This window comes from Grampus griseus (genome assembly GCF_964374135.1).
Source record: "Grampus griseus genome assembly, chromosome: 2".
Lineage (NCBI taxonomy): Eukaryota > Metazoa > Chordata > Mammalia > Artiodactyla > Delphinidae > Grampus > Grampus griseus.
In genome coordinates this window covers 160,713,664-160,727,823 of record NC_139018.1, presented here as the reverse complement: position 1 = coordinate 160,727,823, position 14,160 = coordinate 160,713,664, and the positions used below count along the sequence as shown (strand labels likewise).

General features: G+C 34.0%; 1 protein-coding gene across 1 annotated transcript in view; it reads left to right on the top strand.

Annotated features, from left to right (window-relative positions):
* CCDC7 (coiled-coil domain containing 7) overlaps positions 1–14,160 on the top strand; it is a gene marked incomplete at both ends in the record, with an annotated part of 247,453 nt that overhangs the window by 87,767 nt on the left and 145,526 nt on the right. Inside the window, 2 exons of the mRNA XM_082681635.1 lie at positions 924–989; positions 2,972–3,193. Coding sequence (XP_082537761.1) covers positions 924–989; positions 2,972–3,193 — 288 coding nt within the window. The remainder of the gene's footprint in view (positions 1–923; positions 990–2,971; positions 3,194–14,160) is intronic.

Below are 14,160 nucleotides of genomic sequence, written 5' to 3'. Positions count from 1 at the left end.
AATTCTTTTCCCAATTAGGTTGTTACAGAATATTGAGCAGAGTTCCCTGTGCTAGTTCCTTATTGGTTATCCATTTTAAATATAGCAGTGTGTACATGTCAATTCCAAACTCCCTAACTATCCCTTCCACCCACCCTTCCCTCATAGTAACCATAAGTTCGTTCTCTAAGTCTGTGAGCCTGTTTCTGTTTTGTAAATAAGTTCATTTGTATCACTTTTTTTTTTTGCAAATGATGTGACAAGTGATTAATCTCCATAATTTACAAACAGCTCATGCGGCTTAATATCATCAAAACAAACAACCCAATCAAAAAATGCGCAGAAAACCTAAATAGACATTTCTCCAAAGAAGGCATACAGATGGCCAAGAGACACATGAAAAGATGTTCAGCATCGCTAATTATTAGAGAAATGCATCAAAACTACAATGAGATATCATCTCACACCAGTCCGAATGGCTATCATCAAAAAAAAAGGAAAGAAAGAAACTGGGGATTTTAGATATGGTTCCTCAAACTGTCTTCCATCTGATGGAGAATTCTTGAGACTTTCCATGCATAGTAGAATCTACTCGTTCTCACAAAATCAGAACTATATTTCTTTTGTTTTAAGAGTAGAGTTGCTTCTTTTCTTAAAATTTGAAATATTTGTATTTAAATATTTCAGGCCTTGAGAAAAGGAGTAATGAAATGTTTACTGTAGTTATAATTTCGTAGATTCAAGGTCACTTTTCCTATGGAAAATCAATAGGAAGCTATAGCTACAGAAGTTATCCACCATTCTGCCTGAGAAGTGTGCAGTAAATGTTTATGCTCAAATCATCATCTTGGCTATCTATGCACTTTAGAAAGGTAATAATTATGATAATAAATTAATAAAACCAAAAATACCAATGAATACTTTCCCCCCATATTACATCCTAGGAAGTAGCACATGCTCTGAAAATTGAGAACAGAGTTCTTCGGGAACAACTGAAACAAGCTTTACAGGTAAAAAGATATCATGTTCCTTTGAAATTGTTAACAAGGGAAGAAAATATCTATAAACAACTTTTGAAATGAATAATTTTAACTTTGTAAACTAATAGGTCTATAGTATTATTTTGCCAGGTTTAAAGTATTCTCATTTTATGCAATGGAAATATATTAATAAAATTTAGTATGTATTCTTTCCAAAACAGTAAGCTAGAAAGAAAATTGATATACAAGCTTAAAGCAATTTATTTCTAGATACAAATGGGTTTTTTTGAAATTAGCATAATTATTATAGGATATATTGAGATAAGAAACTGGTGATTTCACAGAAGAACAATTAAGGAGGATTTGCTCATCCAAAAATCAATATAAAATATAAAAACACAATAACTAAAGCAGTGTGGTTCTGGATTTGGTACTGAATGAAAAGTCCAGAAACAGATTCAAATGAATATAGTAATTTTATAGTTTATAGTTTTAGTTATTAAAATTTTTTCATAGAAGGATAAAATAGTCACAAAAGTAAACTACTGTGAAAACATTGTTGGGTTTCTAGTTAATGTAATACACTAAAATAAGTTGCAGATTGGTTTAAGATCCAAAAGTAATAAATGAACTATTAATATATTGGAAGAAACACTGAGTAACAGTTACATGTCTTGGCTAGAACAAGGCTTCCTAAGCATTATACCATAAAGGAATATGTTAATATATTTGGCTATATATAAAATAAAACTTTTTATGGTTAAAAAATTCATGAGATATAAAGGTAAATGGAAAATCTTTACAAAATGTTTTATATCAAGATCTTTTACAAATCTACAGGAAATATGGATATTCTTCCTCCTAAATAGACAAAGGACACAAATAGGCAAGTCATAATTGAGAAACACACATGGTCAATAAATGCATACAAATATATTCATCCTTACTAGTTATCAAATAAATGCATTTTAAAATAGCAGAGGGATACATATTTTTTACCTACCATTTTGTTAAAAATTTAAGGCACAGAAATAACCAATATTTGTGGATTTATGCTGCAATGAGCAGTCTTTCACATACTTCTATTGTCAGTATGGATTGATACTTTTCTGGAAGAAAATACATAACAAAAGTCTTGGAAAGACATAGTCTTTACAGTGAACCATTCCACTTCTAAAAATTTATTGTAAAAAAGAAAAAATGTACAAAGATTTTGTACAAGTATGTAGAATAGAAAAATTTTAATAGCAATTTTTTAAAAATTACCAATATGTCCACTGATAAGAAATTTGCTAAATTAATTAAGGTATATTATTAAAATATATTTCTGTTAGCTATTCTGATTTGGATGTATATTTATCATCATGAAAACATACCTTATGACGTTATTTAATGAAAAGAGCATATTATGCCTCTATGTATAGTATGATCCAATCTAGATAAAAGTTTAAAAATATATATACACATATGCACTAGCTATAATTAGAAATACTTAAAAAGAGTATATATCAACATGTTAACAGTGAGCTTTCTGTTTGTGGTGAGACTGTGAACTTTTTTCTTTCTTTCATACAAATAACTTTTGTTAATATTAAAAGTGACATTAAAAAATTTATTTTAGAAGAAATAAATTACTTTTCACATTTTCTTTTATTATTTGACATTACAGATCTTAATTATCTTGGGTACATTCTATGTATAATGTATGCATTTTATTAACTTTTATTGTACCTGTATTATAATTAGAGCCTTAAAAAACAGTGGCCAGTAGAACCTCTTGCATATGAAAATAGCCCTTTAAGTAGAAGAGATTTCTTCATAGTTTTTAATTTTAATTTGGATCTGTTAAACTATGGATTATACCAGTGGTTTAACTTAGTTTCCTCTAACTCTGTAAAAATAAAATTAAGAACCAGTGTGGCCATGAATATATGAAGATTCCTGAAAGTTGTCATGTTGACAGGAAAATGTCATAGAAATAATGCTTGACAAAGTTACTTTTTTAAAAACAGGAAGCTGAAAGAGCTAAGGAGCAACTTGCCTATTTCCAAAATCAAGAAATGGAGTTACTTAAAAGTGAGGGAAAGACCAAGACAACAGCAGAAATGGGTATTGATAAAATAAAAGTTAAAGGTGAAGATTCAAAATATATACCATTGGAGAAAGACACAAGAAAAACACTAGTGGCAGATTCAGGTGGACAAAAAGAAAATGATAAAATTAAACATCCACAGGTAAGGAAATAACCAAAACAGTAATAAGTGTTGTGAGAAGTTTAACCTTTTATATTATTATTTACTTCACTTGTATATTATTATTATTATTATTATTATTTTGCGGTACGCAGGCCTCTCACTGTTGTGGCCTCTCCCGTTGCAGAGCAACAGGCTCTGGATGCGCAGGCCCAGCAGCCATGGCTCACGGGCCCAGCCGCTCCACGGCATGTGGGATCTTCCCGGACCTGGGCACGAACCCGTGTCCCCTGCATCGGCAGGCGGACTCTCAACCACTGCGCCACCAGGGAAGCCCTGTATATTATTTTAAAATTTTTTCTATGTACTATCTTTTGCTTGGAATTTTGCCTTTTGCTTTTTGGTTATATCAGTTCATTATTATCTGGAATTTGAATCTATAAATTAACTGTGTATTGATTTTTGTGGGTTTTTGGTAATCCAGATGTTTCCTTTTTTGTTCAGGACAGTTGATCCAATACAGACTTGTCAGATATAAAATAATGTTTTATCTTTAAAAATTTTTTATTGAGGTATAATTGACATACATTATATTATTTTCAGGTATACAATATGATGATTCAGTATTTACATATATTGTGACTCGATCACCACAAGTCTAGGTAACATGTATCACTATACATAATTACAAAACTTTTTTTCTTGTAATGAGAACTTTCAACATTTACTCTGTTAGCAACTTTCAAATATTCAGTGTAGTATTATTAACTGTCGTCACTATGCTGTACATTACATCCCCTAGACTTGTTTATTTTATAAGTGGAAGTTTGTACCTTTTGACTCCCTTCACCCATTTTGCCCAGCCACCCCCCTCACCCCCAGTTCCTGCCTCTGGCAACTACCAATCTGTTCTCTGTATCTATGCGCTTAGTTTTTGTTTTATTTTGTGTTAGATTCCACATGTAAGTGAGGTCATATGGTATTTGTTTTTCCCTGTCTGACTTATTTGACTTAGCATAATCCTCTCAAGGTCCATCCATGCTGTCACAAATGGCAAGGTTTCATTGTTTTTCATGGCTGAATAATACTTTACTGTGTATGTGTGCGCGTGTGCGTGTGTGCATGCACTTATGTATGTGTGTGTGTATATATATATATAATATTTTCTTTATCTGTTCACCCAACAGTGGACACATAGGCTGTTCCCATACCTTGGCTAATGTAAATAATGCTGCATTAAACATGGGACTGCATATATCTTCTCCAGTTAGTGTTGTCATTTACTTTGGAAAAATATCCAGAAGTGGATATTTCCTGGATCATCTGGTAGTTGTATTTTTAGTTTTTCTGAGGAAACTCCATACTCTTTTCCATAGTGGCTGCACCAATTTACATTCCCACCAACAGTGCACAAGGGTTTCCTTTTACCTATTCTCACCAACACTTGGTTATTTCTTGTCTTTATGCCAATAGCAATTCTGACAGGTGTGAGGTGATGTCTCATTGTGGTTTGGATTTGCATTTCCCTGTTGATTAGTGATTTTGAATATCTTTTCATGTACCTATTGGCCATATGTATGTCTTCTTTGGAAAAATGTCTGTTCAGATCATCTGCTCATTTTTTACTCAGATTGATACTATTTTTTTTTTGCAATTGAGTTTTATGAGTTCTTTATGTATTTTGGATATTAACCCTTTATTAGATATATGATTTTCTCCCATTTAGTAGGTTGCCATTTCATTATGTTGATGGTTTCCTTTGCTCTGCAGAAGCTTTTTCGTTTGATGTAGTTCCACTTGTTTATTTTTGCTTTTGATGTCTTGCTTTTGGTGTCAAACCCCCCAAATTCAATAAGACCTGTGTCAAGGAACTTATCATCTATGTTTCTTTTAGATGTTTTATAATTTCATGTCTTACATTCAAGTCTTTAATTCGTTTGGAGTTAATTTTTTTGTATGGTGTAAGAAAGTGGTCCAGTTTCATTCTTTGCATGTGGTTTTCCAGTTTTCCAACACCATTCATCAAAGAGACTGTCCTTTCTCCGTTGTATATTCTTGGCTCCTTCATCATAAATTGATTGACCATATATGTGTGGGTTTATTTCTGGGCTCTCTACTCTGTTCCATTGATCGATGTCTGTTTTTCCCCCCATATCATACTGTTTTGATTTCCATAGCTTCGTAATATCGTTTGAAGTCAGGGCACATGATGCCTCCAGCTTTGTTCTTCTTTCTCAAGATTGCTTTGACTATTCAGGATCTTTTATGGTTCCATACAAATTTCAGGATTGTTTGTTCTATTTCTGTGAATATGCCATTCGAAATTTGATAAGGAATGCCTCAAACCTGATGATTGTTTCCAGTATTATGGACATTTTAACAATATTAATTCTTCCAATCCATGAGCATGGAATATCTTTCCACTTATTTGTGTCTTGTGCCATCAAGGACATATAGTTTTCAGTGTACAGGTCTTTCACTTCCTTTGTTAAATTTATTCCTAGCTATTTTATTCTTTTTGATGCAATTGTAGGTGGCATTGTTTTCTTAAGTTCTCTTTTGGATAGTTCATTTTTATTGTATAGGAATGCAATAGATTTTTGTTAATCAGTTTTGTATCCTGCAACTTTATATTTCTAACAGTTTTTTGGTAGTCTTTAGGGTTTTCTCTATCATGTCATCTGCAAACAGTGACAGATTTATTTTCTCCTTTCCAATGTAGATGCCTTTTATTATTATTATTTTGCCAAATTGCTGTGACTAGGACTTCCAATAATATGTTTGCTAAAAGTGGCAGGAGTGGGCATCCTTTTCTTCTTCCTGATCTTAGAGGAATTGGTTTCAGCTTTTCATCTTTGAGTATTACATTATCTGTGAGTTTGTTATACATGGCCTATTTTTTGTTGAGTACGTTTCCTCTATACCCACTTTGTTGAGAGTTTTTGTCATAAATAAATGTTGAATTTTGTGAAATGTTTTTTTCTTTTACAGCTATTGAGATGATCATACAACATTTATTCTTCATTTTGTTAATGTGGTATATCACATTGATTGATTTGTAGATATTGAACCATTTCTGCAGCCCTGATAGAAATCCCTCTTGCTCGTGATGTATGATCCTTTTAATAGATTGTTGTATCAGTTTGCTAACATTTTGTTGAGGATTTTTGCATCTATGTTATTAAGGGTTGTTTGTCTGTAATTTTCTTCTCTTGTGGTGACCTTGTCTGGTTTTGGTATCAGAGTAATGCTGGTCTTGTAAAACGAGTTTGAATATATTTCCTCCTCTTCTGTTGTTTGGACGAGTTTGAGAAAGATTGGTGTTTATCCTTCTGTGGATATTTGATGGAATTCACCAGGGAAGTGTCCTGGTCCTGGACCTTTGTTTAAGGAGTTTTATGTATTTATTTTCTTAAACATCTTTATTGGAGTATAATGCTTTACAGTGGTGTGTTAGTTTCTGCTGTATAACAAAGTGAATCAACTATGTGCATACATATATCCCAATATCTCCTCCCTCTTGCGTCTCCCTCCCACCCTCCCTATCCCACCCCTCTAGGTGGACACAAAGCACCGAGCTGATCTCCCTGTGCTATGCGGCTGCTTCCCACTAGCTATCTGTTTTACATTTGGTAGTGTATATATGTCCATGCCACTCTCTCATTTCGTCTCAGCTTACCTTTCCCCCTCCCTGTGTCCTCAAGTCCATCCCCTATGTCTGCATCTTTATTCCTGCATCTTTACTGTAGACAGTTTCTCTGCTTTCAGTAAAAGTATCTGGATTTGAAGAAATCATTGTGAACAAACACTGGAAAATCTGATAGGTTCCAGGGAAAATGATCATTAGCTTTATAAATGTACTGAATATGAGGTTAAACTTAGTAGCAAGAACCCACAAGGCTATTTTCTTTTTTATACTGTTACTTGTATGTATTTATTGTAACAGCATGTATTCTCTGTAGAACATTTAAAATATTCAGAAAATAACAAGGAAAGAATAAATATCCCTAACAATGCCAATTTCCAGAGATAATAAATAAAATTATGGATTCATTATCCTTAATAGTAGTAATCAGACTGTTCAATTTTTCTTTCTTCATGATTCAGTCTTAGAAGGTTGTATATTGTAGGAATTTATGAATTTATTCTTGATTGTCCATACTATTGGTGTATAATTGTCATAGTAGTCCCTTTGGATCCTTTGTATCTCTGTGATATCAGTTGTCATGTTTCCTCTTTTATTTCTGATTTTATTTATTTGAGCCTTTTATCTTTTTTTCTTTGTGAGTCTAGCTAATTGTCATTTTTGTTTATCTTTTCAAAGAACCAGCTCTTGGTTTTATTGATTATTTTTTGGTCATTTCTTTAGACTCCATTTCATTATTTCCGATGTGATCTTTGTTATTTCCTTTCTTCTACGAAAGTTGGGCTTTGTTCTTCTTTTTCTCAGAGTGTAAATTTATGTTATTTATTTGAAATTTTTCTTATTTGTGAGTTAAGCATTTATTACTATGAACTTTTCTCTTAAAGCTGCTTTCATTGCATCCCCTATATTTCAGTATGTTGTATATCCATTTTCTTTTGTCTCAAGGTACTGTTTTAATTTTGGTTTTGATTTCCTTCTTGACCCATTGGTTGTTCAGTAGCATGTTGTTTCATCTTCACATATTTGTAAATTTTCCAGTTTTCTTCTTGTAATTGATTTCTATTTTCATAATATTGTGGTTGGAAAAGATACTTAATATGATTTTACTCTAATCCTAAATTTGTTAAAACTTGTTTTGTGGCCTAACATGTAATTTATCCTGGAGAATGTTCTGTGTGCACTTGAGAAGAATCTGTATCCTGTTTCTTTTGAATGGAATGTTCTATATATATCTGTTAAGTTAATCTGATCTAATATGTCATTTAAAGACAATCCTTTCTTATTGATTTTCAGTTTGAATGATCTATTCGTTGATGTAAGTGGGGTATTAAAGTCCCCTACTATTATTGTATTGCTATATATTTCTCCCTTTAGGTCAATTAATAGTTTATATATTTGTTGCTCCTATATTGCATGCATAATATTACATCCTCTTGTTGGGTTGACCCCTTTATCATTATGTAATACCCTTCTTTGTCTCTTGTTATGGTTTCTGTTTCAAATTTTGTCGATAGAAGTATAGCTACTCTAGCTTTCTTTTGGTTTCCACTTGCATGGAATATCCTTTTCCCATCCCTTCACTGTCTGTGCCTTATTTCTCTTTCTCTCTTCCCTTGTGGTTTGCTTTCTTTAGTGGTATGCTTAGATTCATGTCTTATCATCTTTTGTGTATCTACTATAGGTTTTTGCATGGTGGTTACCTTGAGGCTTTCATGTAACAAGTTATATTTATAACAGTCTATTTTAAGTTGATAACAACTTCAGTTTAAATACATTCTAAAGCCCTACATTTTTACTCTCCCCCTGCCATGTTTCATGTTTTGGATGTCACATTTTACATCTTTTTGTCTTGTGTATTTCTTAACTAGTTATTGTGGTTGCAGTTATTTTTACTGCTTTTGACTTCTGACTTTCACACTAACTTTATAAATGATGCATTCACTACGTTCACTATATATTTACCTTTGCCAGTGAGATTCACACTTTCACATGTTTTCTTGTTACTAATTAGCACCCTTTCTTTTTAGCTTAAAGAAGTCACTAAACATTTCTTGTTAGTCTTGTTTAGTAGTGATGAGCTCCTTTGGCTTTTGCTTGTCTGGAAAACTATCTCTATTTCAATTCTGAACAAAGATGTTGCCAGGTAGAGTACTGGATGGGAATCTTTTTCTTTCAGCACTTGGAGTATATCACAACACTCTATTCTGGCCTGTGATGTTTCTGCTGAAAAATATGCTGACTCCTTTTTTTTTCTTTTTCGTTTGTTTTAATTTTTTGACCACACCATGCAGCATGCGGGATCTTAGTTCCCTGACCAGGGATCAAACCCGTATCCCCTGCAGTGGAAGCACGGAGTGGAGTCTTAACCACTGGACTGCCAGGGAAGTCCATATGCTGACTGTTTAATGGAGGTGCCCCGTTGCTTTTTTTTTTTCTTTCTTGCTGTTTTTAAAATTATCTCTTTGTCCCTAACTTTTGACATTTTAATTATAACGTGTCCTGGTGTGGATCTCTTTGAGTCCGGTTTATTTTGAATTCTCTGGCCTTCCTGGATCTGGATGTCTGTTTCTTTCCCCAGCTTAGGGAAGTTTTGTACCCATTATTTCCTCAAAAAAGCTTTCTGCTTTTTTCTCTCCTTCTTCTGGGAATCTTATAATGTGACTGTTAGTCCACTTGATGTTGTCCTGTTAGTCCCTTAAGCTATCTTCACTTAAAAAATTTTTTTAAATTTTTGCTGCTCTGATTAGGTGGGTTCCTGTGCCCTGTCTGAGTTCTCTTATCCTTTCTGCTGCTTCACCTAGTCTGATCTTGAACCCCTCTAGTGTATTTTTCAGTTAAGTTATTGTATTCTTTAGCTCTCTGGCTTCTATTTTTTAATTTTTATTTTTTTAATTTATTTTATTGAAGTATACAGTAAGTCCCTTACATACGAATGAGTTCTGTTCCAAAAGCATGTTCATGAGTCCGGTTTGTTGGCATAAGTTCAGGAAAGTTAGCCTACGTACCCAACTAACACAATTGTCTATATAGTACTGTACTGTAATAGGTTTATAATACTTTTCATACAAGTGATACATAAAAAACAAACACAAAAGTAAACATTTTTAATCTTATAGTACAGTGCCTTGAAAAGTACAGTAGAACAGTACAACAGCTGGCATCGAGTGAACAGGCAAAAAGAGTTATAGACTGGAGGAGGGAGTGGAGGTGGGAGATGGTAGAGCTGAAGGATCAGAAATAGGAGAGGGAGGGCAAGCTGCATTTTCACTCACGCCTGACGTTGATGACACAGGTTCTGGTTGCTTGCTGGATTCAAGTCTACCTATCCTCTTGAAAAACGGTTCCAGTGATGTCTAGTTAGTAGCTCTTTTTTTCTTGTCATAGATGACATGGTAGCTCTGGATTGCATTCTCAATGGCTGCTGCAATCTTCATGTGTACTGTTCTACATTCAGGTCCTATGCCTCAAAAACTAACATTGCTTCCTCAAATAAAGAAAATCCCCTTGCCATTTCCTGCATTGTGAATCTCTTCAGTTCTTCAGTACTTCTTCTTCTTGTTGCTCCACTCTCTCAATTATTTTCACTTTTGTTTCCATTATTATCGCTTGGTGCTTCTTAGCAGTACCAGCTACATCACCACTGCTTTTACACTTGCTTCCGGACATCCTGGGCTTGAAATAAAGATACTGTACTGCTGTACTCTGTATAGTACTGTACAATAAAGTACACAAAAGCACAACCACTTGTAGAGGATGCACGCATATGACAGTTTACACCAGACATGTGGACTAACTTACGTGATTGGACATGCAAATGCATGTTCACATCTTTGAAAGTTCGCAATTTGAAGGTTCATATGTAGGGGACTTACTGTAGTTGATTTACAATGTTTTGTTAATTTCTGCTGTACAGCACAGTGATTCAGTTATGTGTGCGTGCGTGTGTGTGTGTAGATATATATATATACACACACACACACGCACGCACACACACGCACATACATTCTTTTTCATATTCTTTTCCATTATATTTTATCACAGGATATTGAATATAGTTCCCTGGGCTATAAATTAGGAACTTGTGGTTTATCCATTCTGTATAATTTATCCCTCCCCTACCCTCTTTCCCCTCTGGTAACCATAAGTTTGTTTTCTGTGTCTGTGAGTCTGTTTCTGTTTTGTAGATAAGTTCATTTATGTCCCATTTTAGATTCCACATATAAGTGATATCATATGGTATGTCTTTCTCTTTCTGACTTCACTTAGTGTGATAATCTCTAGGTCCATCCATGTTATTGCAAATGGCATTATTTCATTCTTTTTTATGGCTGAGTAATATTCCATTGTGCATATGTACCACATCTTCTTTATCCATTCAGCTGTCGATGGACATTTAGGTTGTTTCCATGTCTTGGCTATTGTGAATAGTGCTGCTGTGAACATAGGGGTGCATGTATCTCTTTGAATTATAATTTTGTCCGGATATGCACCCAGGAGTGTTTTGCTGGATCACATGGCAACTCTATTCTTAGTTTCTTGAGGAGCCTCCATACTGTTTTCCATAGTGGCTGCACCAGTATGCATTCCCACCAACAGTGTAGGAGGATTCCCTTTTCTCCACACCCTCTCCAGAATTTGTTATTTGTAGATATTTTTAATGATGGCCATTCTGACCAGTGTGAGGTGATACCTCATTGTAGTTTTGATTATCTTTCTCTAATAATTAGAGATGTTAGCTCTGTGACTTCTGTTTGGATTTTTCTTGGATTTTTCTTACATTTTCTTTCTCTTTGTTGAAGTTCCTACTGTGTTCCATTCTCCTTAGTTTGGTGAGCATATTATTATGACCATTACTTTGAACCCTTTCTCAGGTGTTACTTATCACTGTTTCATTAATGTTTTTTCTATTTAAAATTGAAGTATAGTTGATTTATAGTATTGTATTAGTTTCAGATGTACAACATAGTGATTTAATATTTTTATAGCTCATAATCCATTTAAAGTTATTACAAAACAATGGCTATATTTCCCTGTACTATACAGTGTACCCTTGTTGCTTATCTATTTTATACATAGTGGTTTGTATCTCTGAATGTTATTTTTGTTTGGATGGCCTTGTGTAAGGTGACCTTGTCATTCAACCCTGCCTTAGGTCTGGGTTGTCTCTCAAACCTTTGTTGTTGTCCAAGCAGCCTATTTTAGTTGTAATAATTCTCAGTTATTGAGGGTGTTCCTAGACCAGTGTCTTAGAGGGGAGATCTCATTCCTAGATTCAGGCTGATTTGAAGTGAGACCCTCCGCTAATAGCTTTTAAAGGATGCAAATATGTACAGCCCCATGTGACTGCAAGTGTAAGCCCTGCTGGCCCCCAGAACTGGGCAAACTAGAGGTGTCCTGGGCAGCAGTCAAAAAACTGGGGCTCTAGACGAGTGTATGGGCTCCTTTCTGTGAGATACTGTTGCTGACCAGGGTCCTTGGACTCTTTAATGAATAGAAATTGATGAGGTCAGACAAGAAATTGAGGCAAGGCTTTATTGGGACTCATGCTGCAGCATGAGGGAGTAGAAACAAGTCCATGTGGTCTAATGTAGTAGTGGTCTAATGAGTAATCTAAGTCAGTGTTTCCGTATTGATTTTCTGTCTGGATCATCTGTCCATTTATATGAGTGGGATGTTAAAGTCCCCTACTGTTATTGTGTTACTGCCAATTTCTCTCTTTATGTTTATTAATATTTGCTTTATGTATTTAGGTGCTCCTATGTTGGGTGCATATATATTTACAATTGTTTTACCTTCTTGGATTGATCCCTTTATCATTATTTAATGCCCTTCTTTCTTTCTTGTTATAATCTCTAAGTCTATTTATTTTTGATATAAGTATTGTTACCCCAGCTTTCTTTTGCTTTCCATTTTACATGGAATACCTTTTTACATCCCCTCATTTTCAGTCTGTTGTATGTCTTAGATCTGAAGTGAGTCTCTTGTAGCCATATATATAGTTTTTGTATCCATTCAGTCAGTCTGTGTCTTTTGATTGGGGCATTTATTCTGTTTACATTTAGTGTGATTATTGATTAGTATGTTCTTATTGCCATTTTGTTAATTGTTTTGGATTTGTAGGTCTTTTTCCCCTTTCTTCTTTTGTTCTTTTGTGATTTGATGACAATCTTTAGTGTCATGTTTGGATTCTTTTCTCTTTGTGTGTGTGTCTATAATAGGTTTTTGGTTTGAGGTTACCATGAGATTTATATATAGGAATCTCTCAATATATATATGATTATTTCCAATTTCTGATTTCTTAATTTCAAATGAATTTTAACAACCCTGTGTTTTTACTTCCTTTCCCCCATGATTACTGTTTATGACATCATCTTTTACATCTGTTTGTTTTGTGTATCCCTTAAATGCTTATTGTGAATATAGATAATTTTACTACTTTTGTATTTTAACCTTCCTACTAACTTTGTGTGTGGTTGATTTACTACCTTTACTGTATATTTGCCTTTATCAATGAGCTTTTTCCTTTTGTACTTTTTATGTTTCTAGTTGTTGTCTTTCCTTTTTCACATGGAGAAGTTCCCTTAACATTTCTCATAATGCTAGTTCGGTGATGCTGAACTCCTTCCTTTTACTTGGTTGTAAAACTTTTGCTCTCTCCATCAAATCTGAAAGAAAGCCTTGTGGGGTAGAGCATTTCTTGTTGTAGGTTTTCCCTTTCATCATTTAAAATATACCATGCCACTCCCATCTGGCCTATAGAGTTTCTGCTGAAAAGTTAGCTGATAGACTTACAGGAATTGCCTTGTACCTAACTTGTTGCTTCTCCCTTGCTTTTAATATTCGCTCTTCATCTTATATTTTCTCATTTTAATTACAGTGTGTCTTGGTATGGTCCTCTTTGGGATGATTGTGTTTGGGACTCTCTGTGCTTCCTGGACCTTGATGTGCATTTCCCTTCCCAGGCTAGGGAAGTTTTCAGCTATTATGCCTTCAATTATGTCCTTTGCCCCTTTTTCTCCCTTCTCCTTCAGGAATGCCTCTAATGCCAATGTTAATAGACTTGATGTTGTCTCAGAGGTCTTTTAAACTGTCTTGATTTCTTTTTTATTCTTTTTTCTTTTCATTATTCCTTTTCCAGCTCACTGTTCCATTTCTCTGTATCATTTAATCTCCTATTGATTCCTTGTAGTGTATTTTTCATTTTAGGTATTGTATTTTTCAGCTCTATTTGGTTCTTCTTTTTATCTTCTAACTTTGTTAAGCTTCTCACTGTGTTCATTCTTCTCCCAAGTTGTTTGATTATTTTCATGATTATTACCTTGAACTTTTTGTTGGGTAGATTGCCTATTTCCATTTAACTTAG